This window comes from Parus major, chromosome 2 (assembly GCF_001522545.3).
Source record: "Parus major isolate Abel chromosome 2, Parus_major1.1, whole genome shotgun sequence".
Taxonomy (NCBI): Eukaryota; Metazoa; Chordata; class Aves; order Passeriformes; family Paridae; genus Parus; species Parus major.
In genome coordinates this window covers 116,898,539-116,925,157 of record NC_031769.1, presented here as the reverse complement: position 1 = coordinate 116,925,157, position 26,619 = coordinate 116,898,539, and the positions used below count along the sequence as shown (strand labels likewise).

Sequence of the window (26,619 nt, the reverse complement as noted above, 5' to 3'; positions counted from 1 at the left end):
TGTAACCACATGCTACTTGTTTATTCTGTTGTTTGCTTTTTTTTTTTTTAAGAATAGAACATACTTTAAAATCAATAAAATAAATATCTACTACAATACAAAAATGTCCACAGAAGTTCCTGGAATACAAGGAAATTAAATATGCTTCTTGTAAATAGTTCCTTCTCTTGTAGATCCAAATTATAAATAAATAAATAAATAAGAAAAGCATAAATACATATGTCAAGTTACAGCAATTATTAAGAAGAAATATTAATCATCTCTGCCTCCATCCTCATACTGATCAAAGCTATTAATTAACAAATTAAATACTACTACTACTACAATGCAACTTCCTCAACAAGTGAAACTCTTGTTGCCCTGGACTGTGTTTCAGTACTTGGGCCATGTTATCTACAAGGGCAGGTACCACAAATTTTCACTCTCTTAATTACACCTAATTCAGTAAATGGACTTTTCCCAGTGTCTGTCCCTCATAATTATTTTTCCTTTGTTTAGGAAATGAGACCAAAGAAGAGAAGCGGTGGTTGGTCTTTTCCTTGCTTTTTGAATGTATGTATTGCTATGCAAGGGAGCAGTCCCACTGAATTCACTAGGTTTACCTACATGTGTGAAAATACATGCATGGGTTTCTGGCAGGAGTTCTATAGGCTGAGGAGGGGGCTGAAGTGTGGTTAGTGATATTTGTAGAAAGTGTTTCAGGAAACTCTTGACTCCAGCTTGGTTCAGTCATAGAGAACCTGATGTTGTCAGGGTGAGGGTGCTCAGACTATTGTGCAGGATCAGTGTGCCAGGCTCTAATTTAAAGGTGGGCTTGGACCCCTGTGAGAAGCCTCTCACAGGGAACTGTTCAGGTGTGCAGCCTTCACTGGGTGTTAGCATTGCTCTCATGCCAGGGCATAGAACACATGGTCGATACTGGGTCACCAGTGCCAGTATGTTGTTCATAAGGAACTGTATTCTCCTTCTTCCCCAGGAGCAAGAAATAAAAACTGGAGAGCAGATCATCCCTGTCTCAGGCTGCTGGGCCAGAGAAGGACTTGTACCTTTGGTAATGAGGAGGGAGAGTCTGTGTGGTTTTGAGGTGCAAAGTTGTCCTCTGACCAGCTGAGCACTTCTGAAGGAGGAGCCTGTGACTGAAGCAATGATGGACAGCTGAAGAGGAGGGCTGACAGAGGTATTTCATGAAAGTGTAGTGCCTCTCTCTCCTTGGCAGACTCTGGACTGACTTGTCTCTAGCAGCATGAAAAGCCACAGTACCTTTTTAAGTAAGAACTTCCATCCTCTCCCTACTACCATTCCCACCATGTCCAGCCCCAAATAGGCTTTCCCTGTTGCCCTTCTTGCAGCCATCAGGACCACAGGCTCTGTAAAGCTACTGGCCCGCTCCATTTGTTTTCCCATCCCATGAACTTTGGTTGCTCAGGCTGTGAAGCTGCAAAACCTCTCCTGTGTGCTGCTCCACCCTGCTCCACTCAAAGCCAGAAGTCCTGGCTGTCTTTCCCTCCCATCCAGGTGGTCCCTTGGTACTCCTAAGCTGGTGACCCCTGACCAGGGCCAGCTGCCCCTCACTACCATGGCACTGTCTGTGATGGCATCTCAGTGCATTTCACTGCACTGGCTGCAGGCAAGCAAGTTTCAGATGGGAGCTCCTTCCCTCTGCTGCTGTCACAGAGTCAGTTTATTTTTAATTTACGCTTTGGTGCACTGGCGGTTAGATTAGAGGTCATCATTACTATAAACAACAGGAGATACGCCTCCTACAACTTTATATTTAAAGTTCTGTATTTAGGGAAACCAGTGTTTTTTTATAGTAACGAGGAGAGCACTCACAGAAGGCAAGTACTGCTCATGACTAATATAATATGGTCTATAACAGTGGTGAAAACTTTTTTTTATAAAACTTATTTGTTCTTTTTTGAGAGAAAAACCAAAGGGAACCTGACCAGCAATTTCTAAATTGAAAAAAAAATAAGAAAAAAGAAAAAAAGAGAAAAAAATGTTAAAGCAAATTCCATTAAATCCATCTGTTCATAAGCACAGGTCTCTTACATGCAAATATCTCATACTTAGTCACCCAGTTGCACCATTTACATACTTTCCTTCCTCCTAGTATTTTGTGCACTTAATGTAATATCCTCTACCAGATGGGTAGAGGGTAAATTGCTGACTACCATTTCATTTATAAGCAGGTTCTATGGCAGAAAGTATCCCTCGAGGTTACCCTGTTGCTCATAGTTTGATCTGGCAGGACACCTTAAAACACACAACACTTTTCACATAGCAAAGTTTGGTACATATGTTTGCAAACTTGCTCAGTTTAGGCCCACTGTTTTAGAATTTTTGCTTCTTTTACTCCTCCCTTTTCACCAAAACTGAAGGAAAAGAGTTGTTTAGCATGTGTCATTCAGCCAAGCATATCGCAAGATGAGATTTTTATCTCATGATATGAGCGGGGAAAGATGACAAGCAGTGGTGCACAACAAGTAGGTCCTGGGATTTAATGGCACTCTGTAATCAATCTGTTGCCTTGCAGGAATACACAAACCTCTTCATAGGCTTCTCTTGTTGCAAGTCCGAGCTCATTTAAACAGGACATAGAAAATGGTGAATGGGTCAGCAGTAGTCTCAGCATCGAGTCAAGATGCAAATCTAGTGGGATAGTTGGGATTTTAGTGTAATGCAACAAGGAAATGCCATTGAGTTGCATCATATTCACTGTTTTTACCTTTGTTAGCCTTTCTCCCACTGTTCTGAGGAAATGGCATCAAGTAATAAAAAAGATAGAATTTTCCTGGATGAGCTGTGCTGTGTCTGTTCCCTCATTGATCCTAAAGCATCTTGTCCTGCTAAAGGACCTTCTGCCTTTCCAAGGGATGCTGAGCCTTATCAGTCCGCCTCAAAGGCACTGTTTGTTGCCCCTAGGTACTCTGACTTCTTCTTGTGCTTCATCCACATCTTCCTCAGGAGGCTGGGTGTCCCACACAGGTTGCCTCCTGTCAGTGGTAGGGAAGCTTCTGCTGCTGGTGGCAGGGCCAGGTCATACTCTGTTGTCTTCCTCCAGCGCTGCCTGTGGCTAACAAATAAAACAGGAGGTGTGTACAGAATGCTTCTCCCTGGCCCTTCTTCCCTGCTTCCTTACTCAGAACCAAGAGCTGCCTGGCTGAAAAGGTGTGCCCGTGCCTGGCCCAGCCCTGGGATCAGTAAGTCTGGAATGAGCAAGGGCTCTGTGGGTCAGGGGCCAGGATGCTGCAGCTGCCACCACTCAGCTTGGTGCCCTTGATCCCTCCCTGTCAGAGGGGACTCTCACACAAGGGGTTGGGCTGCAGGTGGGACCACTCTAAGTGCATCTGCAGGTGGGACCACTCTAAGTGCATCCTCTCAAGCCATTGCCACCCAGCAAGGAGTGGGGTGATTGCCCAAGGAGAGAGCTGGGCCCTCCCACCAAAGCCCCAGGGACCAAGCAGCAGTGAGCTCCAGTGGCTGAGGGGAACTTACCTCTCTGTGTATGGAGTGTGGAGGACACTGCAACAATGAGTTACCCTCAGGTGACAATGGTGGCACCTCAAATCCCACCCAGATCTGTGTCTGGGTTAACTGCCTGGTGATGAGTGCATTTGTACTGCACTCAGACTGTTCCTTAATTAGACTTCAATACATACATTTTTTTTCTTTAATTACCTTTTCTAATTACACTTCAGGGCAAATATTACAGACTTCTTAGGGGGAAAATACTTTTATTTTAAATTATGATGATTTTTTCCTAGTGATAAAGTAGAGCTGTAATGGGCACTGGGGTAGCTGTATAAATGGCCATGACTGATAATAAATTCAGCATAACCTTTACCAATCTCTTCCTGCCTTTGGGAAACAAGAGGCACGGCTGGAGGCTGGGAAGGGACTTACTCTTCCGTAGAAGTGCGGTCGCGTGTGGGCGAGCCCGTGACAGCCACAGCTTTCACTGTGATATGGGCAACTGGAGATGGAGGAATCTGTGGGAGGATAAAGCACATCATTAGGAAATGCCACTGATGAGTGGGGACACCGGTTCATCTGAGGAAAGAGGCTGTTTTAAGAAAACCAATAAATGCTGCAAATCTCTTAACAAGAGAAAGCAGGTTAAGGATTTGACTGCCCAACTCTCACCCACACAATTACCAGCTGCTCACGTGAATATTCTCACTGAGCTCAGCACAGGGCTTGTAGGAGCAAGAGTTACACCTTTCATCAAAGAAGGGACACTTGCAGAACTTTTTATTCCCTGGTTTTTGCATTTAGTTTCCTGAGGCAGTGAGGTTTTGTGCAGAATGAGCAGCCTGCCTCTTGCAGCTCCCCACCTCTGCAGCTGCCTGGGAAGCAGCTGTCTCAGCCAGCACAGCTCCTTGAGCATTCAGAGATGTTTCCCTGTTTTGTTTTATGCTGCTCTGTGGTGTGGGGGCACCCTGGTTATGCTCCAGTTCTGCCATGGCCCCACAAGTGCCTGAGCATCCACTTCCTCCTTGTCTTCTTTGATCATAAATTGCCTGCCAGAACTGAGTCACGCTTTCCCATAAACAGGTCTCTGAGAATAGCACATCCTCCAAGATGGTAAGTTAAAGTGTGAGTTGCCCAGAAACAGAAAAAAAATGTCAAATGGTATGAGGTGATCTCATTATTTTAGGCAATAAACACACTTATTGATTTTACTGGCAATCCTGAAAAAAATGTTCATATTATTGACACTCGCATAACTGGTCTTAAACTTTCTATTTCTCCTAGGATTAATCTGAGACTGGGTACATTTAGGTGTGTTTTCAAGTATCCTAGGACTTAGAGATGTTTGAAATCACTTTTGCAAGCATCCTTTGAAATTTAACTATGTTAGTTATTGGTAGGTTCAATTAGATTCATTACACTGAATAACATTTTAACCATCCTTAATATTGTACTGTCATTTTTCTTAAGTCCAGCTGAGCTAACAGCTAGCAAACATGCTTCAGCCATCCAAAACAGCCTCTGAAACCATAAAGTTTCAACAGCATGGCCTGGTGCTGGCCAGAAACTATTAAATTTATTTTTTTTTTCTCTTAGAAAAAGTTTTTATTAAATGTAGGGGCTTTGAAAATTAGGGGGCATCATAAGACAAAGGGAGGGAGAATATTTTAGTAAAGGTGAGTAATTTTTAACCAAAATATTTTTTCTGTCTATTAGAGAGCACATTTGGGGGGTTGTATGATAATTTTCTCATCAACTCTTTACTGATGTTTATGACTTTGGAGATTATTGTGACAGGTTGGCATTCTGCAGAAAACAAATTACTTGATGCTTGTTCCCCTTAAGAAATTATATTTTTTCCCAATTTGTGAAATTCCCTGAGAGACAAGAGGCTAATTTCTTCCAGCTCTTGCAGGTGCCTGAGCATCCAGAGCAGGAGCCTGCCTGTTTCTGTCCCACCACTCTTCCTGGCTCCTGCGGGGCTGTTTTCTGTCCTATGCCAGTTTCTGCTCCCAGCTAAGGGATCCTATGGCATGAATTATGTTTCAAGCTTTAACAAAGGCTGTGAAATCTGCAGGTGCTGCAACAGACTGACATGATGTTACTGTGGGACATGCTGACAGGTACAAGGTTTTAAGACACATTGGTAGTTGGTCTGGCTCTATTTGCTTACCAAAGATTTTCCATCCAACAGATGATTATGGGACTTGGATGACTCTTGTTCAGTAATTCCTGCTGCAAAGCATAAGAAGCATGATATTAGGGTCAATTATCCCATTGGCACAGCTTGTATGAAAAACTTCCTTCTGTGCAGTAAAACCCAGATATGGACAGAGCCCAAATACAGGTTATAGTCCCACCAGATTTGATTATAGCCAAAAGAGCAGAATGATCATCTATTGTGATGTCAAAATAAGTGATTGTAGAACTGCTTAAGTCACTCTGGAAAGTCTCTCAGCTTGCTCCTGGACTTTTCAAATAAGATGATGAGCTGCCCTTAGCAGACCAAGCTTAGCAGACCTTGCCCCTTCTGTAAACACTTACATATCTCTACATGAAAAGAGCCCAAATGTTGCTCCTCAGCCCCCACTGCAGGTTTGTCCTGCCTAGGAGATCATTCTCTCCTTTCTATTGCTCTGGAGAGTTATTTTTACCTGTGCAGAGATGTATGCTGTGTCTACCCGGTCACAGGGAGGGATTTCCACCTTTCTGCCTCTGGCTGAGTGACATCTCTCTCTCTGCTGTCCTCAACACTGAAAGCTACCCTTCAGTTTCAAGTAATTGCTCATCCAATAACTTATCCATGGATAAATGCTCATTGACATTCCTGCTCACTGTGCCAAGAAAATAAATGAGTGAGGGATGCCAGACTTTTTCATGAGGCCAAATCCTCCTATTTGGCTGTGGGAATGTGGACCTCTCTACTGCTGTGACCAGTGGAATATAAATAATGACAGCAAATACAGAAATAGCCAGGGTGCTGCTTACAGAGCTGTCTCCAGCATGACTTAGCAGTTGGAACTGTCTCCTCCTTCTGGGGGCAATATTTGACTACGATAAATATCCGAACCAGCTTCCCGCTCCACCCCCCTCCAGTAATTCCATTAGGTACCTTACTGTATCCCTCACGTCAAAGTTAATGCAATTACCTCCTCTCATCTTGCATATTAGGTACTAACAGTATGCAGCAAGTGGATCATCTGTGCTTCAGCTAATGCCTGTATTTTTTCTTTTTATTTGGTTTTGTTTTCTCTGATTTTGTCTGATTCTTCTCTTCAGCCTGTCCCTCTTATTAGATACAGAAAATGTTCTTGCAAACTTTTAGCAAAACATCTAAGCAAAAGGAAGTCCTCATGGCTTCAGGTTTGTAGTTGCTCCCCTCAGGGCAGTGGTGGCTGGCTGCAGTGTGAATTCCAGTAGTGCCTTCTCACATGCTGGAGTGGACTGTCCTTCAGCTTTGCTACTTTTGCAGGATTTGTGATGGTAGCAACAAACATGCTAACCACCTCATCTGTGTTCTTTTGTTTGCTTGTTTGGTTTTTGTTCTAATATAAACTTAATTTCCAAGTTCTGAATACTCATTTCCCTTTCTCCCCCTATGAGACCTGTTCACCCTTTTTCTGCTCTTCTTTTCAGATTCCTACAGCTTGTCTCTTGTTTGTACCTATCTGTCATGGTTCACCTCTCATCTCCCCTAACAGCAGAGACCCTCCTTTCTGCCTCTCTGGCATCCTTTACCCTATAGCCAATCCCAGCCACTCCTCTTCCTGTCCCTGCTCCGGTCCTGGAGCTCCAGTTCTTTTTTTCAGCCACATCTTGGCTCTAGTCTTGAGATCTTTTTGAGATCTTTTCCTATGGTCCCGGGCTCAGTTTCTTCCTTTCCAGTTTCCCAGGCCCTGCTCTTGTCTGGTTTGTGCTCTTGATGGGATGGCTTATGTGCAGTGTGGTTGCAGATCGGTGATGTGAGGAACATACACCTTCATGGACCTACTCTAGAGATTTTGCACCTTTGAACATCCAAATGTCCAATTCCTCTTGGATAAACATGCCATGTGGGATTTCTTTAAAGGCATATGACTTGACTGCATCTGGGTGATTCTTCATAGGAGTGCAAAAGATGTGCTTTTGATTAAAAGGCCATCCCATGTGAAACTGCACAACCCTGCTCCAGCATCAGTCTTCCAAACATAACACACCAGTGCTAGAGGAGCTGAATGGCCACTCTGTTTATGTTTATTCATCTCCTTGGTTTTGTATTGGCAAGCTCTATTTTTCCTTCACGGTTTCTCACAAATATGCTGAACAAGCTTTAGTTGCCAAAAAATCAGGTCTGTGGCTGTTGTCCAGAACCTGAAAATTCGTCCCAAGTGTTTACTTTCTGGCTAATTCTAAGCAATTGAACAGGGATCTTATATAAGAAGATGACTCAGGCAAACTCAGTAACTTAGAATTTATCATCTCTAAAATATTGTTAGGGAGTGTTTATGACTGAATAAATTGAGCAACGCCACGGTCATTATCTCATTAATTCCACTGGATATTTTAAGCATGGAATTATCCTCCAGGAACATAATAAAGTGCCTGCTTTGCTGCAAACTGCAAGACTACAATATCTAAAAATGTTGGGGAATGATGCCTAAGTTTTAGCTTTCATATTTTCCAGATTCTGTGCTGCTTTGGTGTTATAACTCTGAGCTTTGTATTAGGTATTTGCGAGTTCTCTTCACAGGGTAGGAAGACAAAACAATCCTTTTCCAGCTTGAGATCAAGGACAACGATTATAAGCTCCAGGCCCCCAAAGTATAAACAATGGAAAAGAGAAAACAAGGAGGATGTAACTTCATAACCTGAGGCTATAGTTGGACAATTAACCCAAATAAGCAAATGGACCAAAGCTCATAAAAGTGTGAGACCTCGTGACCTGTCATCCATTTTGTGACCGTTTTGGGTCCATCTTGGGTGTAGCCCTGGCCAGGCTCTTGCACTGCCCAAGGTGGATCCTTTAAGGCCTTTCAATAAATACCTACTTTATCCTTTAGCTGTCTAGTCTCCATTCTAGGTCAGCCCTCTCAAGGCATCACTACCAGGGAGGAATCAGGGGCTTTAATTGCGGACTTACCGTGCTGGGCAGCGCCCTTGGTGGGGCAGGCTCCGCGCTGGCCGCCCTGCAGACAGCCCACTCCCCGTGCCTCCTCCTCGCCCCTGGCCTCGTACAGCACGTGCAGGAGGTCACCCTGGTGGGGCCGGCGGTCAGATATGGCAACCACCTACAGGGAGAGGCAAACCACCCCGTTACACCCGGCCCTGGGGATTAGGTGGTCTGTCGAGGTCACGGGGGAGCTGAAAGGCTGCTTGTTCTTCCTACTGCTTTGCTGTCATCCAAAGGGGATTTTGTCAGGTGAGGACTGTGGGATTTGTGGGATTTTGTTTGGCTCCAGCTTCTGTGCGGTGTATGGAAGTAGGGGAAAATCCTGCTGGGTCTTTCTGGGACCCAGCTACTTAGTTGCACCTTTCTGTATTCTGACTCAGGAGACTGAAATGTGCTCCTTTCCAAGCTCTCTGAATAGGATATGCCTCTGAGACAGCTCAGATTTATTTTCTTACTGCATCACGTCCTGGGCAATCAGTCAAACTCATGCAGTGCGAATTACAAACGCTGTTTCCTTATAGTCTCTCCTGTCTTTTGTACTTAATTACATATTGTACCTCATAAATGACTACAGAGAATATGAGGCAGAGAGGAATTGTACTCCTAGAGATTAATTTTTACAAACATTAGCTCACACAGACAAACTCAGTGACAGCTGCAACTTTGAGCATCAGCCCCCCTGGTATCTCCAACAGTCCCTGAAAACAAGCATGAACAAAATCAAGTTATTTTCTAATCAATTATGACTAAGCCATGGCACTCACTGTAGTGCCACAGGCAACTGGGAAGGCTAGAGCTAATGTGAGTTTGGAAAAACAGGGATACACCTCCAAGAAATGAATTCATCAGGACTGTTATCCAGGATAGTCTGGAAAGAGTTTTCTCATGAAGATCAAAGTTCCAACAGCAGGGACAGAGTGTTTCATACTTTGTTGGGGTTTTTTCATTCTTCCCTAAAGCCTTGCTGCTGTCATACAGAGAACCACTTAAACAGGGTAAAGATCCAAACCAGCAAGGAAACAAGACATGTGGCAACTATTCAGACTATTTCCTATTAGACTTACTTATGTTGGAAGATTATGAGAAAAGCAGCTAGTTGCATCTAACTGATGGCTGGTAGTTGCTGTCTACATGTTTTAAATATAAATATAGTTATTTTGTCTCAACAACTGGCCAGCCAGCTATTGGCATAGAAAAAGCCTTAATTCTGTCTATTGTTCTGCCTTCTAACACACACTCAAGATAAAAACAAGACCCTATTCAAACATGTCCCCTCACACCAAATTGTCCATTTCCTCTAATTAAGTTTTAATTCAGTTTGCCGTTAATCCACAATATTCTGTGTGTGTGATTTTTTTACACAGGCATAACAACACATGCAAACCCATGTTTTCCAAAACAGGAAAGAAGAAAAATCCCAACCTAACCTCTTTTAATTCTTTTGTCTCCATGTACCCTCAGGAGTCTGGACAAGGCCACATTACCTAAATCCTACTGACTAGTAGGATGAGGAGCAGGAAACTGCCCAACAACAGGCAAAAATACTTCTGGAAAAGGCAGGTAAGGCAACCAAAGCCTAATCCAAGGCTGAATAGGGGTTTTCCCCTATTTCTATGGGTTTTGACACACAGCCTAACACACTCCATGTGCTGTAAACTACTTAAAGCCCAATGTTCACTTAAAGGGACTGCTGGTGTCCTTGAAGACAAGCAGATGCTAAAGGAGGCTGCAGCTGGCTCCCAGCTCTGCTGATCACAAATTTGGAGCTGCCAAAGGAGCTGCACCTCAGCATTGCTCTGATGTTTCAGAAGGAGGGTGATGCTGGTTATGAGAGACCTCCTGTTGCTACTTAAGCTGTTGGCATTGGCTCCCTCCCTGCTGCCCCTGGAGCAGTTCCAGCACCTCCACATCCCTCTGCAGCAGCTCCTTGCAGGCTGCAGGCTCCTGTGTCCACACGTGCCTTACAAGCTGCTCACCAGGGCAGCACCCACTTCACCACGGTGACACCAGTGGCCACATCTGTCTTCAGGACTAATGTGACCAGACTGTGGCTGGCAGGGGTCCCTAATGACAGCCCTTGGAGCCTGCCTCGTGTGAACTGAGCTCTTCCAGCTTGCAAGGACACAAAGCCCAGCTTTTCCTGCCATCTCTGGAAAAAACGTCCTGTACTCTTGGTCACACTCAGTCTTTGCTGGTGTGTGACAGAAAATGTCATCAACTCTGCTACTGAGACACCTGAGGTCACTTATTTTGCATTGTCATGAAAAGAGCATTTTTGGTAAGTAGGATGCTGGCTGCAGTCTCCTCTAATCCTGAAAGTGGCTTATTTGATCAGTGTAAACCACCATGGGCTTGAAACTTAACATTCTGCCTACGTGTCTCACAGGATGAAATAGGGGAAAAGTTTGGGGAAAAGAAGAGGATTTTTATCTTGATTAATAGCAACGATTATATAGGCACATTGTATATGTTTTTGAGATTCCTTGTTACATATGATGTCAGTAGTGCCAAAATGTCTTCAAGCAGCAGAACCTGTATAAATAAGTTGCAGTGCCATTTTCCATTACAGCTGGAGACAACAGTGCAATCTCTATAATATATTTTCAGTGAACTTCTTTGCAGCATTTGATTGTGCACACTTTGGGAGCTCCTTATCTCCTAATTCAAGATTTCACAGTGACTTTGGCTACCTCACCCATTACTGTAATATGTAAAGACTTATCTAGGTCAGGAAACTAAACCTGCTGTAGCTGGGTTTTGATCTAAAGTGGAGCTGACATTTCTCTAGGGTACCTAGGGTAAGGCAGAAGGATCAACTGGGAGTCACTTTTCTTTTCTAGACATACCAGGAAATTTAAATCAGTGCAGATGGAAGAGTCAGCTAAACTATGCAGAATTAGCAAACTGCTCTCTAAAAACTTACTCTTTTTAGAACCTGTAAATCCTTTTACCAGCCCAGTCTGTTTGCAGGACACCAACTCTGAAATCAGAGCTCAGCAAACTCTCTTTTTATGGACTTTGCCATGCACATGAGAGCACTGAGGCCTGGCATACCCACTGATGGAATTAGCTGTGTTAAGAGGACACAGGATGGTCACAGAGGCTGTTCCTACCATCCTGGACTTAAAATCCTACTGCCAACCAACAGCTTTCCAGAAAAGGTGACAATTAAATATCTGGCTTTGGATAAAACTCTGAAGGTTAGAGTCTGAACAACAATGTGCCTGTTAGTAGAGAAAATTCCAGATCTGTAGAGTTAAGTTATTTTGATGGCTTAATGCTGAGCTAATTTTTAATGTGGCAGCTCAAGCATGTACAGGGGTATTTTCCACTTTATTGCAAAGTAGACAGGTACTGGTGTCCAGACAGTTCTACCCAAGGGATTTTGGGGCTAGAAGAAGAAAAGGGAAGGATCTACTATCACTGGAAATAACAGGGCAATAGGAACTGCAAATATACATATTGGTGGAATGCTCAGCTTTAAAAAAACGGTGCTTCCTCCTTTCTGTCACCCTTCCACAGTCATTATCACGCTTTTGGGATGAGTTCTTGTATGTGATGGAAGTTACCCCCCACAGTCAGTAATTTGAATGTTAAATCACTTAATGCTACACTGCTTGAGTATTTCTGCTGTGAAAAAAAAAAAGGTCTGGCAGATGTCCACGTTGGTTGCTATTTTTGTCCTTGCTGAGGATTAAAGTTGTGCATCCACTGCAATCACCAGAGCAGAAGATTTTATGTTGGCTGAGGCATTTTTACGGCTCTGACTGCAGGTGCAGATGTAAAAGTGAAAAATAAACAATCATTCTGCAACTCCTCTGTGGGTCTAGAAATTGGCAATCACAGCCTCCTCACAGGCATGTTTATTCCAGTATGTGCAATTAGTTCAATGCTTGCTTACGAGCTGTGAGCAGCTGCATCCCACTGAAGAAGGGGAATGTCTAAGAGCTGACTGTGCCTGTCATTTTGGTTTGAGAGCCATCCTTGTTTTTGTAGCTGGAGCTGCAGACCATTCCTCAGGCTTGGTGTTCCCACTGCTAATATGAGGCTGTCTGCATCATGACTAAGAGCCAATCAAAGGACATCCTTAATTGGGGTCAGGAAAGCCCCAAAGGAAAATAAACCCCAATCCTCTTAAAATACAGCAACAAAACAGGGACTTTCTTATCTTATTTTCTTAGGCCTTTATGAGTACAGTGGTGTCACAGCAGATGATGCAATCCAAATTAAATATTAGATGCTTCCATTTAGTAGAAACAACTATCTACTGAGATTTGGAACAAGATAACAGACATAGAGTTCCCCTTGATTTTGATGTAGGCCAGCTGAAATTTTTCAGCTGAATAGTTCTATGAGAAATATTGTCAAAAAAAAAAAAAAAGGGAGATAAATTATCTGAGCGTTTTGTTTCATCAAGTCAGAATAGTTGACTTTTGGTTTGGACTTTTCTGCTGTTTTTTATATTGCATGGAAAAAAAATATATCAAAGGTTTAATAAATAAAAGTGGGGTATCTCAAAATACCCCACTGTGTAACACTCAACAAGTTTGAATAACACTTCAGCAGAGTCTGACTCATCTTCCTTTGGAATGAAGAGTAATTTTGAAATCTCAGCCTGAGCTATGGGACAAAACCAACCAAACCGAGACTGTCACAATTTGGGAAAATATTTAAATGCATAGTTTCTACCCAAAAAATGACAGACATGTTACTGGCTCTTCCTGGGGACCACTTCAGGTGTCCTGTGACATTTTGGGATCCTGTGACCTGCTTTAATAACCAAAAGAGTGGGTGGGAATGAATGTGATGAGGCTTTTTCCCAGTGCACATGTAAGTGTGGTAAACAGGAGGACCTACAGCTCTGTGTGGAGATCAGGGAATCAGGAATACAAAGAAAAGGCTCTCTGAAAATGAGGATGGATCTGGGAAGTAGGAAGGGGCATTGAAAAAGGGAGCAAAATACTTCAGCAAAGTGCTAGAGGAGTGACAGGTCTGTGGTGAGAAGAAATGCTTCAGCAGAAGAGTCTCAAACTTGTAAGAAGTGTTTTGATGTGCAGAGGAGACTCATTCCTGCAAATCACCTAAAAGGATTGTGGAAGGGGTTGTGAATGGGTCAAGTGGATTTAAGGAGGGAAAACTGTCTCTGAAGTCAAGAAACCTCACACCCATGTGTGAAAGCACCTGAACTTGCAAGACATTTACTCAGAGCATGAAAAATGTTCAGTTATTTTAATTCGGGGGGTACCTTGTCTACAGGGAGTGGGTAAAGCTTCCTCTGTGCCCTCTGCACCAAGGCTGAGGCAAGGACAGGCAAGCACTGCTGGGATCAGGGGACAAACATTCTCCCTGGGCTTCTCAGTGCCAACTTTTAGGGTCAAAGTTACAGTCCATTGCTTGGTGTTTTTCTCCCAAATTCCCTAGGATACTGGCTACTTGATTAACATGATTATTATTATTATTATTATTATTACTTGATTAACACTGACATGATTTGGTATGATTTTCTGACTTTCCATTCCTGCACGTCTCTCTGGACTTATTGTGAAGGCTCTGTGGACAATAAATAAGTCTGTGATTCCCTCAGATGGACAGTGTTGATAAACCACTATGTTCATTTTGACTGGCTCTGCATGGCAAGACCACATTTTGTTTTTTTGTTGCAAAGCACTTCTGTAAAGAAACTGCAGCTTTCTACAGAAACTCCCCCTCCTGTTTCCCACCCTGCTCCCTGCATCAGACACAGATGCTCTCCTTTACCCTAGAAGATCTGCTTCCCATTTACCCACAGCCCTTTTGAGGGTATGCATAACCAACTGGAATATAAAAAATAAAAAAAAAAAAATAGAGAAAGGAAAGGAGAGTTTTCTTACACTCTTTGTTAGGATGTGCTGCGTAGCTTTGGCTCGTCTTCGGGCAGGACTACATGCTGCAAAAAGAACAGGAATGTGGTCAGGATGCTGTGGAGGCGGTCATATGCCTCTGTAAGAATTCACTGGGGGCATGGTGGGAAGAGGGGGAAGAATAAAGGGTTTGAGGAAGATTCCAGCTGAACCAATCCAAAAGAAAGTCCCTTTTGATGTGATCTCAGAGACCATGCTCTAGCTGTACAATACAGAAATCTGTGGCCACTGGGCCACAGCCCTTCCCAAGTTTCTGCACCTCTCCCATTGGCTTCCAGGAGGAACACTCCTTCTCCTTTCTCAGTTTTCACCTGGCCTCCCACCTGACAGCATTTCAGTAGGAAATCAGTAATGTATACATTAACTTGGAGACTATTATGATTTTATCTAGTTAAAATTTATCAATTTTAACTAGATAAATTCTAGGGCCTTTGTCAATAAGCTCAAACTCCCTCATGACATTATTTCACTTTCACTGCATGATGTCCAAAGCACAATGTTTGCACTAAGCCTAATCTTTTCTTTTTCAATCCTCAAAATGACCTGTTCAGTTCTTTAGCTTGGGACATTTTGCTTAAAGTCTGTTTCTCACTTTTATTTCATAGACCCACAAAGACACCAAAATCATAGAACCACTGGCCAATAGACACACAGGATGCCAGGGCCAAAAGCCAAGCTTTTGTCTGGACTGAATCAATTGGTTTTGAATGATGGTTTTACTGGACTGAGTGAAGGATCTTTAAACTCTTGTTGTTTGACTTAGACTTAAAACTGGCCTGCAAGACTCTGTGATACTCCCAGCTCTCCCTCTCTTCTTATCTTACTTACCCTGCAGGCTACCAGAACTACAGGATTTAGCCACCAGTGACAGAAACAGGCTTGCAGAAAGCTGCCAAATGTGGAGAATTAACTTCAATTCTAAAGGCTGACCCTGGGGGCAAGGCACGTGAATGGGGGTTTCCTATTCAGGCTCCATGTATAATCCAAAGGCTTTGAAGAGCCAGGAAGGTTTGTTACAGGATGGTGGGTGACTTCTACTTCCCAGGTAAGCTTTCCTTTACCTTGTTGGCACATATTTAGCTTGCAGTGCTTATAGCTGCTGTATATTACTGCTTGCAGAGTTGTGGAGCTGTGGAAGCAGCTGGAGGTCATCCAAGGCTGCTCGTTACTGCAGCCAAACTCCTCAGATGGCAGGAATAACAAGCGACTGGGCTTTCCAGGGCTCTGGTGCAAGCAGAGCTGGCAGCGAGACCAAAGTCACTCTTCCTAGACAGCTTGTGTGTGTCTAACAGCCATCCCTCCACACCCCAGTGAGGATATAAGTCCTGAGCATTAGGAGCCCACTGGAGAGGAAATTCTGGCCTGTGCAACAGGACAGGAAAATGGGAAGGTCCTTATGAGCATCCTGTTGCAGCACAGGGCACTTCCACACTGAGCTTGTCACAAGTAAGTTATCTGCCTGCCTAGAGTGTGCTAAGCTGTCAGTGTGATTACAGTTCTGCACAGTGTGATATCCTCAGGGATCCTTACTGTCTTCTCCTGCAGGACACATTTTATATTTTAAACCATGGTGAGTGGGGGATGAAAACCAGACAAACATAATGAAGGTGGTTAGTTTTTTTTTTAAACCTAGGAATAGACTGTAAGTTGTTTTTGAAGCTGCTTCCATCACCTTTACTTCTGGAATTTCACTGTGGGAGGACTAAACTAATTGCTCATAAGCAAAACCCTCAACTGCAGAAAAGTTCAGTGATGCAAGGAATTACCTTCTTCTCTCTGGTGTTTTAGGTATTTTACCACACAGTGTAAGGAGTACAGTTTTTTAGAGATTTCTACCAGAAGCAAGTGCCCTTGTGCTGTCATATCTGCTACCCAGGCTAGTGCAAAAGGAACAACACATAAATCTGCCTAACAGTAATAAATTTACCTACTTTCAGAGTACCTATGATCCCTCATCCCCTGTTGTCTGCCAGAATGAGTGGCAAAAGGCTTACAGGGGCTGAAGAAAGGCAAGGCATGAAAGGGAAGTCACAGCACCAGCAAACATGCAATTACTTGAATAGGCATTGAAAGAAGGGTGAATCACAGAGGTAGCCAGAAGTGACCCACTTGCGTGGGAATACAATGGCAGCAGTGCAAACACTGGGGCTGCCAGGCTGTCCCTGCAAACACAAACTTCTGCAGAGCACTAGAGAAGGAAGAGAGGAACAAATCCTTGCAGATGATGTATGTGGATTTGCCTGCAAAAGGATGTTTGTATGCACAGCCCAGATTTTGGGCAACAAATACAATTACAGTGATGGTTCACTTTGTCATTTCCACTTATATTCCAAAATTAAGCAGCTGAGAGCTCATGCTCGCAGCTTGCACGTAAAGATCTGATCTGGCCCCACAATTTGTTTTCCCTGCTTTTCCCTGCTTTCTTGTTGCTGAAATATGCAGCCATTGAGTTTAAACTAATTTGTTCAATCAAATGCAGGCTGGGCTTTGTCCGGTTCTTACTCTTCATTAGAAGCAATTAATGTTAATCATGCATTCATTTCCAGGGCATGGCTTTGGAAATGTTCCACTTATTGAGCCAGCAGACTTAAATTCAACATTCATGCACTTCACCCACTTCTAACTGCTCGCAGAACTTCATTCTCTTTTCTATTACACAGAAAAGCCACACAGTTGCAAGCTGTCACTTTAGCAGTTACCTCATAGGTACAGCAACACCGCTTCCAGATCTTCCAGTTTTGCCAAAGCAAAGATTTTACAGAGCCACAATATTGAAGCACCTGCACGGATTAGGTCGAGAAAGCAGCAGCGAGGGCTGGGCTGCAGGCAGAGCACGGCACAGCAGAACAGATGAGCTGCTCTCCTCAAATATTTCCCCGCTGCTAAACATCCCATCCCTCTAAAAGACAACACGGTAGCTGTTGTTAGATTTTGATGTACTCACATTTGGAAGAAATCACAGTGGTGAAAACTTCTAAATTTTCATCGCTGCAGCTGTAAATCTGGTGCATTTTCTGCCTCTCCCTACTGACTGCCTTTCAGCTTCATGCAACCGCTCTGAACTTCTGGTAAATAGGTTTCACTAATCCAATCTGGCTCTGTGATCATTGTCCAGATCTACAAAGGACAGACTGATGCTGTGATCTCATCTCATTCCATATTCTTCATTGCAACATTTTCTGCTCCCATCTGCCTTTCTATGAATAATATTAACACAAAGATTTAATTTAGCTCTTACTTAAGCCTCTACTAAGATAGGAGCATTTTATTTTACATTTTCTTTTACCAGTGTGGAGAGTCCTCTGCAATTAATAGCTAATAATTAAAGTCTAATCTATTGGCAAATGTTTACAGAAGTACTGCAAAGATATTTTAAATAAATTTGGTTAAGTGTGTACTTTAACACAATTACCATAAAGATTTGCTCCTTACATATAATGAGGAGATGATTCTAGGTGTGTTAAGAAAAGCGTTTTGTGCTTTACCTTTTCATTTCATAAACAAACACTGGAATCCTGGGTTTTTCAAAGTAAAATTCAAAAAGCATAAAATTACAAATGCAAATGTCTAAGAAGGGCAGATGTGCATAGATCCTCCATGCCCCCTACACGTCTGTGATTGCAAGGGAAGGAAAGGTGGCTCAGTCATAGATGGGTTCCTGACTTGATGACTCTGGGGCCTAATTCCACATTTAGGGACTTCAATAAAGGGTCTTCTTGGCAAAGCTTTTCATTTCTTAATACTCCCATCAGAAATTGTTCCTTTGCATCTCTATAAATATCAGCCCCCTCAACTTTTGATGACTTAATGCTGCCATGGACACCCAAGACAGAAAATTCTGGCTTGCAGGCTCCAACAACTGATGCAGTTGGAGCACTTTCAAGTGTGAATAATGATATTAAATTATATCAGTCTAATGAATAGCCTTCATTACTACCACGTGTGTGTCTAATTAACACAAAAACAAGCGCTGTCCTCTCCTATAGATGTCTGCCACCAACAGTCCCAGATGGAAAGTGCCAGTGAACATGGGCTGTCACTGTCATATTGATGAATGTTTCTTATTTGAAATAATAAATATTGGTCAAATAGACGTCCTGAGCCTGGAAGCATTTTGGTCAAGTGGAAGGTGTCGCTATTTCAGGAAAGCAGTGAGCAAAGAGAAGCTGTTGTCACTTGTCACCTCCCAGGGCAGGCTCCTGCTGTCCAGGGGCAGCAAAGCCTTTGCGGGCGGGGGGCATTGTCCCAGGGAACCGCGCCGTGCTTGGAGCAGGCAGTGGGACGGCGATATAATCAACCAAAAGTTCAATTAGTTTTTGATTTATTGCGCCACATGTTCTGCTTGTATGACTGATGTCATTAACATCAGGCTCGGCTGGCGCATTCATCTGTCCCTGCCCGGCTGCCTCTGAAGGCGCACGCACTCAACAGATGGGGAGCTGCACGGGTGCGAAGGCAATTGTTTACCCCCCTATTGTCCCTGTGTCAAGCAATCAACCCAAATCCATTACCCACCGAGAAAAAGATCAGCGCACTGTCCATTCAGCACTGAATGGGGCAGAGGCGGTTATGCAGGAGGCTCTAAAAGCTTTCAAAAGGATAAAAAAAAAATAATGAAGACCAACACTGAATAGTCGATTAAAAAAAAAAAAAAAGCTATAACAAATCTAACCCACCCTTTATTTAAGCTTCAGATATTCAGAGTCCTATGAGAAGAGGGGCACTTTTGGACCTAAGTCATTGTTTTCCTAATTTTAGGTATGACCTACAGATATTTTCAAATTATAGGTGGAGTTTTACATTAGAACAAGTATTGGATTCTTCATTCTTTGAGGGTTGGTGGGATGTGGAAACTGAAGTGAGACTCTAGAGCTGTTCACCAGCTGGCATTCACTCCGTTACAAGGCAGATAGATAGGCTTTGGACACATCTTTACAAGGCACAGGATGCTCTGGGGACAAATCACTGTGCAGAGAGCTGATGAAAGGCACATCACTTTCAGACAGAAAAATAGGGCTCAGGAGGACAGATATAATATAACTCATCTGAGTTCCTCATTTGGTAATGCGTTCTCCCCTGTCCACGAAAAGGAGTTTGCATCTTCATTTTGTCCAGGTCTTGCAGAGTAGTTGATCACTATGAATGCTCAGGGTTTTGCATGAAATCTTAATGTGGCTTGAAGAGAAGAACTGCACATATTGTGGGCTACTTTTTTCTACCCATGTGGGAGATATTTTGGGCAAATGTCCAATGTTGGGTTTAGTTATGAAATAGGTGTAATTATATCTGCAGGAAGTGTACTGCAAAAGCTCTACAGCATGCTACCTGATAAAGTATAGGCAGCAATTTTTGATTTGGAGAAGAAACTCTCCACAATGTCCAACCTAGGAATTGCAGAGGCACATCAGACAATCTCACATGATATCTCCTTCCAGCTCCCTACTCACTAACAAGAGTCCAGTCTGTGGTGGGAGGAGAAAACCAGTTTTTGACTCTATGAATCTTTTTTTTTTTTTTATCTCCAAATTACATAAAATGCCTAGAAACCAGGCGAAGAATAAGCTATGAACTTAACTCACACAGTGCAACTGCAGCCATGAGAAGACCTTAAGAAGTTTTTGCCCTGGGTTGCATCTTTGACCTAAGACTCCCAAGGGAACATGTTGAATCCAAATTCCTCCCTGTGTAAGCTGTGAAAACGAAGTTCACCAAATACCCACTCTTGGTGTTGATAGCAAAAGGATCAAAACATTTCCTGGTGCCAGAATGAGGCTAACAAAGGTGAATGGGGACAACTGAGAAGGAAGAGGAGGTGGAGAAAGAGGAGGAGAGCTCCGGACATGAGAACAGATATATGCCCTCTGACAAAAACACACATCTAACCTTATCTGCAGGTCTGGGACATGGAAAGTATTCGATTCTTGGGAATGTGGGTAGAAAGGAGGGAAAGGCAGATAAGAAGAAATGTTTGCTGAGGCTGAAAGGAAAAAAAAAAAATTGAAAACAGCAGAAGTCTCAGCAAACCTTGTAAAAATGGCAGAAAAATCCCATAAACTGGTGAAATTTCCCTCTGGGGAGTTGGCAAAGGTGTTTTTTCCAAAGCCTGAATCTGTTAGGACCTATTTTGAAGAAACAAATGTAGATGCTTATCCTATTTACCAAGTATGCCAGAGCTGGTAAACTTGAAAGGAATCAAATTTAAAAAAATAATGTGGCTACAAAAACTGTAATTAAAACTTAGAGTTATTTAAGACAAGAATCAGAAACCTCTGAACCATGTTTATCCTGGCCTCTGTGAACAAATGAATCCCTTTTCAGTGCAGTATTCTTCCAGTGAAGTTGCTGGGAAGCAACCTGATACTCTCAACATGTGCAAGGGGTATTGCCAAGGGATTCCCTGGCCCACGAAGGACAAAGCTCTTCCCAAGGCAGGTCCCTGGCTCCTCCCTGGATCTTGTACCTTGTTGCATAAGAGGCAAATCTAATCTGTACTGAGCCACTTGAGCCTATTTCTTACAGTTAGCTGGGCAATATGATAAGGATAAACCCCAGGTATTTTTGGAAAAGGATTGTGAACCAGAGGGATGCACAGATGACCATTTAAAAATAAGATGGGATAAAACTGCACATGCATACTGCAGGCATCTACTCTAAACCACTTCTGCCTGATGCAATGACAGCAGCATTTTTTTTGTGGAAGGAAAATCGCTTTGTTTCAATTTAGGGCCAAAGAATTGCAACTGCAAACAAATGAAAAGGAAAACACACCAAAAAAGCAAATTATAAAGTGAGTTTCTTATACATCATCTGTTGTTTTTCTCTGAATGAAAGGAATGGAGAGACAGATACACTATCAGTAACTTCACCTCACACTTGTAGCAGACAGCAAAACTAGTTTAAAACTGAAGTAGCACTGCATGGCTGAAAGGTCTGTAAATAAGTGAAGAATTTTCAAAAGTAAACCTGAATTTGCATCTGCCTAGAAGCTGCTGTAACATCTTTTTCCTGAATGGGAATAAGATTGAGGCATTCAAAAACGCTTTGGACTTTAAATTCTCTACAGGGAACCAGAAGAGAGAGATGCAAGAGCAGTGTAGTTTGAAAAGACGAGTGCACAGGCTTCTCTGCTAATCAGGAAAGGAAATACCAGCCAGACCTGGAAGCCAGGCTGAAAGCATCTCCCCACTAATTACAGAAAGATACTGCAGAATTCTGAAAAGAAGAAGAAAAAGAAAAAAAAGTAAAAAAAAACCCCAAACCCTGGCTGGCTTCTCTTATAAAAGTTACATATAGATAATTGGGCATTCACAAATTTGCCCTAAGCTTGTAAAACACACTTGAGTAGGTCCATATGATGATTAGGTAGAAACACAATGCCCAGCACCACAAGGTTCCAGTCCCACAGAGCTTGTGCCAACAGCAGGGATTGCACTAAGCCAGTATTAAAGCTAGGGCCAGGTTGAGCACGTGGAGGCTTAACAAGCTTTCATATACTGGTCATGTACTGGTAATCCACAGAAAGCATTAAAAATGTCAACAAAGGAGCGATATGTCCAAACCGGGCTGCAACAACAATAGTTCATTAAGATGCTAATCTTCAACTACATTTGTCCTGGATTTCTTAATTTTTCAAGCTAATTGATCAGTAAGGTCTTTAATTCCCCTGATAAACCAGGATGATTTTTTCAGATAGGGTTTTTTCACACCCAATTTTTTCCTTTACAACATTTTAAGATTATTTCAACTATTGGCTCTTGCTATAAACATAACCATTTTTGGGAAAACAAGCACATTAAAGCTTGTCCTGTGGTTCCTGGATTTAGGCAGTGGTAGCCCTCTTACTGCAACTGCATCCTGAGTCTTGCACCATATGCAGTAAAATCTACTCTTGGGTAACCAGGCACAAAATACTTAGGATTTCTCCGATGGATAAGTCTAAAGAGTAAGGTAACCTGAACTGTCACCTTACATATCTCTTGTGTCCTCACATAGCCATCAAGCTCCTTTTGCCACATGCAATACATGTGCTCCAATGGGGATGAAAGGTCTTTGGAGTGTATCAGATGGCATTGCCTCCTCTGGCTTAAGCTCTGTGTGAAAATGAGATTAAATTTAAAACAGGGACCATCATTATTTGGACTCAGAGACCATGGGGCTAGCAACTGCGAACACAGGAAGTAGAAGCTGCACTAAAGGCACAAAAGTAGGATCAAATTCATGAGTCCTCTTTTGATCCAGACTCAGGTTACGTGGCCTGTGTGAAGAAGCAAGGTAGCACAGGAGTTGGCACTGTGACAGAGCAGGCTTCAGGATTGCTGTGTCTTTGAAATGTGATTGTTTTGAGGTATCTTTTGTGCAACCAGTACATCAAATAACCATAGAGCATACAGGTAAGAGCCTGGAGTGGGGAAACTCTGATGCCAATTATCCTAAAATAGTTTTTGCTGAGATGAGGTGATGTATCTCATCTTCCTGCTGGTTTGGTCTGTCCTCTCCACTGGCGCTGCTAGTAGGGGTGTCAAAGATCTCCTGCTGTAAGCACTTGACTTGTTTGTAGGAATCTGATTAAAGTAGATCACCTCAGATAACAAGAGGAATTAATGCTGCAAATACATAGGAGAGGATTTTCAAGCTTATAAGCTACATAGAGGTCAGTACTTTTAAAGTCACGCAGCAGCCTCTGAGATCTCTGATTTTCGCAGAACTCATGATCTTTACTTGTCCTTTTCCTTTATCCTGTTAGCCTTTACACTTAAGCATTTGCCTTTATTACTTCAGTTCTACCTGTAATCTGTCCCATTGCTCTGTCCACTACTAGGAAAGTACTTTACAGAGCTAACCCTGGGAGAAAAAAAAAAAACAAAAGAGAACAGAAAGTTTTTGTAGCCTTGCTATGGACACAGCACCTAATAACTATGTAAGTCTAGATTCCTCATCCTCCAGGTTTTTACAATATTTTTAAAATGCATATTCTCATCTTAGATGTCCCCCTGAACTCTGATCCTCTCAACTCTTAGCCTCCTAGATCCTGACACTCCAACGTTTTCTCTCTGTAGCCATGCATGTAACCATGTTATATACTCAGGCTCAACATCTCAGCTGTGAACAGCTGTACTCACATGTCTGCCAGTTTTCCCCAAAGCCTGGCTTGCTGTGTGCATGCAGATGTCCCTGGTGAAGGACACGCTCAGACCTTTAGTGCCTGTCAGCCAACCCTGGGCTGCCCTTTTTGGGCACCCCGGTGTTTTTAGCTCAGCTCTGTTGGGTAGGCCCCCGATTGGGCTTTATGATTGGTGACATTACAATTTTTGACACGAGAAGTCACAAAGAGTTACTTTACAATCAAAACCTGCCCGCCAGCTCTCTGCTCAGTTTTACCAACTGAGAGACCTAACTTTAGGTCTCCCATTTAAAATGCAAGTACAGCAGGTATGAAGTACGCCAGCTTGACCACACCAAGAACTAAACCAGGGAGATGGCTACATGAAAGCTGTGGGACATGACATTCCAGGATGTCCTAAATGCAGGTGGTGACACTCTGAGTGTGCCTGAATGAGACCTGTGTGCTCCAGAGGCAGGGGCAGAGGCTGCAGTCCTCCAGAAGGGAACATCGAGGTCCCACTGCTCACAGAACAGCACCAGCACGGCTTCAACCCTTCCTGGGGAAGAGACTGATCCACTGAAACACAGAGGCTCTGAGATTTTAGCAGTGCAAGGCAAATACAATGCAGGATGTTCATGTTAATTCCCATTTCTTGCTGCTTGGATAAGAACATGGTGACAGCTTTCAAGAGGCAGACACCTGTCCATTGGAAAATGGATTATGACCACCAACTCTTGCACATAAACTACTGAGCAATCATCCAGTGGTCACTAGTGAGACACCACAGGTCTGTGCTGGTGACCTAGGGGTGAAATGACTTTCTTTGTCAGTCTGAATCCCTGAGGCATTCAGACCCTGATCAGGGGGGATGTTCTGATCTAAACCACCATTAATCTTACTTAAGGTGAAAAGGTCAGAAGAGCAAGTTATTCAATGTTAACAGTTTTGGGGTTTTTTTTATGCCAGCAAAAAAAGCTTTTTGATTCCCATCGCTGTCTTAAAACATACAGCAAGACACAAACACCCAAACTTTCACAGTCAGTTTTTGAAAGTGATGTCAGCTTTTAGATAAATGACAACGACCATACACAGTGTCAGTCCCCCACAGCTGTGTCCATAGCCATAACAACAATGCCACACAATGTTGTCCTTAAATCCCACAAAGGCAAGAAACAATGCCAGAGAATGAAGCGATAACGTATTGGAGCTGCTGACAATCAGTCTTTAACATGTGTTATCCATTTGACTGCAGGTGTAAATCAGCATTTCAATGTCAACTTGCTAATTTAAGGCTCTATGGACAAACACCCAGAAAAAGCACAAGTGCACTGCTAAAGTAGGTCAAAGTCACTGCAAGTCAGGTAACACAGAGGAAAAGTTCCCCATCAATAAACCATTTTGGGCTATGAGAGATATATTTCATTATAAGGTAATACCAGATTAAATTAAATATTTAATGAGAGCTCAGACTACAGTGTCAGCACAACCAATATTCCTTTGCTGCTCAGTTGACTTTGAGGGTGTATGTGCTGCCCGTGTTTGTGGCTGAGGAACCTAGCTCTGTGGCTCTACAGGGTGACACAAATTAACACATTAATTATCTCCAAAGGACACAAGTCCCATTTCCTCTGCCTTCACTTAATTGTGCCACCACATGGATGTAAATTAATTTTCCCCTTTAATTCCCATGTTCAGAGAAATAATGAAAATATCTGCTGCCATTTGTTGTACTTAGCATTCTCTGAAAATGGGGTACATGTAATTTTTCAATAGAAACCAAAGACTAAAAGTATTTTTTTCACCTTCCTCTCCTATTACTAGGAAAGCAGTTAACTTAAGAACCTGATTAACACTCCATTGAGCTGTGTCAAATGGTTCTTCCTCTTATTTTTTGGCTGGACAACATTTTCTACCAACTCACTCATGGCAGCTGTTTCAGTATTATGGGGGGAAAAAAGAAACAGAATGGCATTTTAGTGAGTTAATGGAAGACTAGAACAGGCAAAGTATAAAACTGCATTCAGGAATATTGCATCTAAGGGAACTGTAGCCTTCCTAATGATAACTGAGGTTATCATGGGGCTTTTTTTTGGTCTCACTTTCTTTGAGAAAATCAGAGCAAAGAGCAGAAGCTTCTGCTTCTTCTCGCCTAAAAATTATGCACTAAACATTTTATGACAAACTGACCCTGTGTGATTTCTCATACATACACTGCAGGTAAACAGAAAGGTTGAAAAATATGCATGTGCAAAGTGAGCTGAGACCTCTGCAAATTTGGTCACTGACAGTCTCGCCACACCACTGCTCAGAGAAATTTCTTCTACGGGTGGCTAGGTGGTATGTCAAAGAGTAAATCAGACCTAGAAGCAGGATTAGCAGAGATGGATAGGTGTGGAAGACTCTCTTCTCACTGCTCAGGGCCGACACTGCAGCAGACAAGCAGCTTGTGTGATGCTGCGTGAGCTATGGCTGCTGCAGACATCAGGAAAATGGTGGCATCACTTTCTGCATTCACTAGCTGGTGCTTGGATTTAAATTAAGTTCATTTTTATTCAGGAAGGACACAGGGATGGTCTGAAGAAAAATAGAGACCCTACCTTTGGGCCTTCTGCTGCTTTGTATCAGGCTGCCCTTGTCCCCTCTGCACAGACACACTTAATGCAGTGATGGGTTTATTTGGTTGGAACTTTTGACTCCAAGGCACACTGCACATGTCCTAAAGCACAGCGATGCTTAAGCAGATTTACTCAGGGGTTACAGAAAGGGCCTAGACAGAGCTTGGCTATGTCCCTTAACCACTGCTCTTTCTCATCCACTTTTTCAGACCTCAGGGAGATGGAAAGCCAACCACAAGACAGAAGGTGACAGCCACAGCTCAAGACAGTTCAACAGGAATGAGCATATACACTAAACTAGGTGTAGTTTCTTCCAAGTTTATTCAAACAGGATGAGGGTGAGATTTTTTGAAGACTTAGGCATGTTAGGTACACATT

General features: G+C 42.9%; 1 protein-coding gene across 4 annotated transcripts; it reads right to left on the bottom strand.

Moving 5' to 3' along the window:
- On the bottom strand, window positions 1-26,444 carry VXN (vexin). 4 transcript variants are annotated; one of them, XM_033512274.1, is made up of 7 exons: window positions 19,039-26,444; window positions 17,468-17,720; window positions 14,494-14,549; window positions 8,594-8,741; window positions 5,648-5,709; window positions 3,907-3,992; window positions 1-3,076 (listed from the first exon to the last, which is right to left on the bottom strand). In XM_033512274.1, exons 2-7 carry the CDS (start codon window positions 17,532-17,534, stop codon window positions 2,890-2,892), a joined length of 606 nt encoding a protein of 201 aa, XP_033368165.1. In that variant the 5' UTR covers window positions 17,535-17,720; window positions 19,039-26,444; the 3' UTR covers window positions 1-2,889. The 4 variants fall into 4 exon arrangements, with proteins under 4 accessions (XP_033368165.1, XP_033368166.1, XP_015474303.1 ...); XM_033512275.1 differs by having other exon boundaries at window positions 17,468-17,640; XM_015618817.2 differs by having other exon boundaries at window positions 17,468-26,444.
- Between the last annotated feature and the right edge of the window lie 175 nt (window positions 26,445-26,619).